At 66.9% G+C, this 1,050-nt stretch overlaps 1 protein-coding gene across 1 annotated transcript; it reads right to left on the bottom strand.

Moving 5' to 3' along the window:
• Positions 1 to 198: 198 nt before the first annotated feature.
• On the bottom strand, positions 199 to 885 carry LOC122193204 (epidermal growth factor receptor kinase substrate 8-like protein 3; the record flags this gene model as incomplete). The annotated part of the gene is made up of 4 exons (XM_042893932.1): positions 800 to 885; positions 599 to 666; positions 463 to 527; positions 199 to 354 (listed from the first exon to the last, which is right to left on the bottom strand). Coding segments are annotated over exons 1-4 (330 nt in total), but the record flags the coding sequence as incomplete, so codon positions are not given.
• Positions 886 to 1,050: the final 165 nt, after the last annotated feature.

Raw genomic sequence — 1,050 nt, 5'->3', positions numbered from 1 at the left:
GGCACAAAGTGGGATGGGAGGGCTGCAGGGATGGGGCTTAGGGGGGGTGTGAAGTTATAGGGGGGTGAAGTTATAGGGGTGAATGGGAGCGGGGAGAGCGAGGGCCTGAAGGGCTCATGGGGCGATCAGAACACATGGGGGTGGGTGCTGGGGGGGTGGAGGGGGGGGGCTGTGGGTCTGGGGGTCACCACGGGGTACCCTGCTCTCCACGTCGCTCAGCAGCAGGTCCTGATCCCGGACCCCCAAGAGGAGATCCTGACCCCAAACCTTCCCCTGTGCCTCCAAATCCCGCAGCCGCCCCACGCAATCCTCCACGCTGCGCAGCTCCCGCTCCAGGCGTAGGGTCACCAGGTGCTGGGGGGAGGGGGGGGACACCCAGGGGGTTGTTATGGGGGGTTGTTATGGGGCGTAAAGGGGTGCGAGGTGCCCCACAACCTGGTGGCACCCAGGGGGGGCTCCTACCTCCACGGGGTGCTGGAAGTCGCTTTGGGGTTTGAGCAGCGTCTGCCCGTAATCCTTGCGCTGATCTGTGGGGCCACGGGGGGGTCAGGGGTGGGGGGATGGAGGGGGGGGCTGTGTGGGGCGGCCCCATACTCACTGTAGATGCTTTTGGCGCTGGGTCGGGCGAAGCTGGTGGGGCCGTGGGGGCTGTCTTCATATTCATTGCTGTGCGGATGGACGGATGGACAGATGGATGGACAGATGGATGCATGGATGGATGGATGGACAAGCAGTGAGTCCGGCGGTGCCGCCATCTCTGTGCCCCATAGCACAACGCCGTGGGGTGTGGGGAACTCACCGGGATGGGGGTCCGCTCCAGTAGGCAAAGGGGTCTCCCATCCTCACGGCACCGATGCTGGCAGCTGCCCGGGGGAGGGGCACAGAGTGTTGACCCCCATGTGGGGCAGCCCGTGGGGTCCCCATTGTGGTGCCCAGGGGGTCCCCCCACGCGTGTCCCCATCCCACCGATAAGCTGTGACCCCCCAAGTCGCTCAGCCCCCCCCCGTCGCCTCCCCCCGCCCCACGTCTCACCCTGCTCAGCCCCCCCCC

The sequence above is a fragment of the Lagopus leucura genome, unplaced genomic scaffold (assembly GCF_019238085.1).
Source record: "Lagopus leucura isolate 7727_CA_CO unplaced genomic scaffold, USGS_WTPT01 28353-0_obj-0_obj, whole genome shotgun sequence".
Taxonomy (NCBI): domain Eukaryota; kingdom Metazoa; phylum Chordata; class Aves; order Galliformes; family Phasianidae; genus Lagopus; species Lagopus leucura.
Note: the sequence above shows the minus strand (reverse complement) of the source record. Positions and strands in the feature narration are given on the sequence as shown.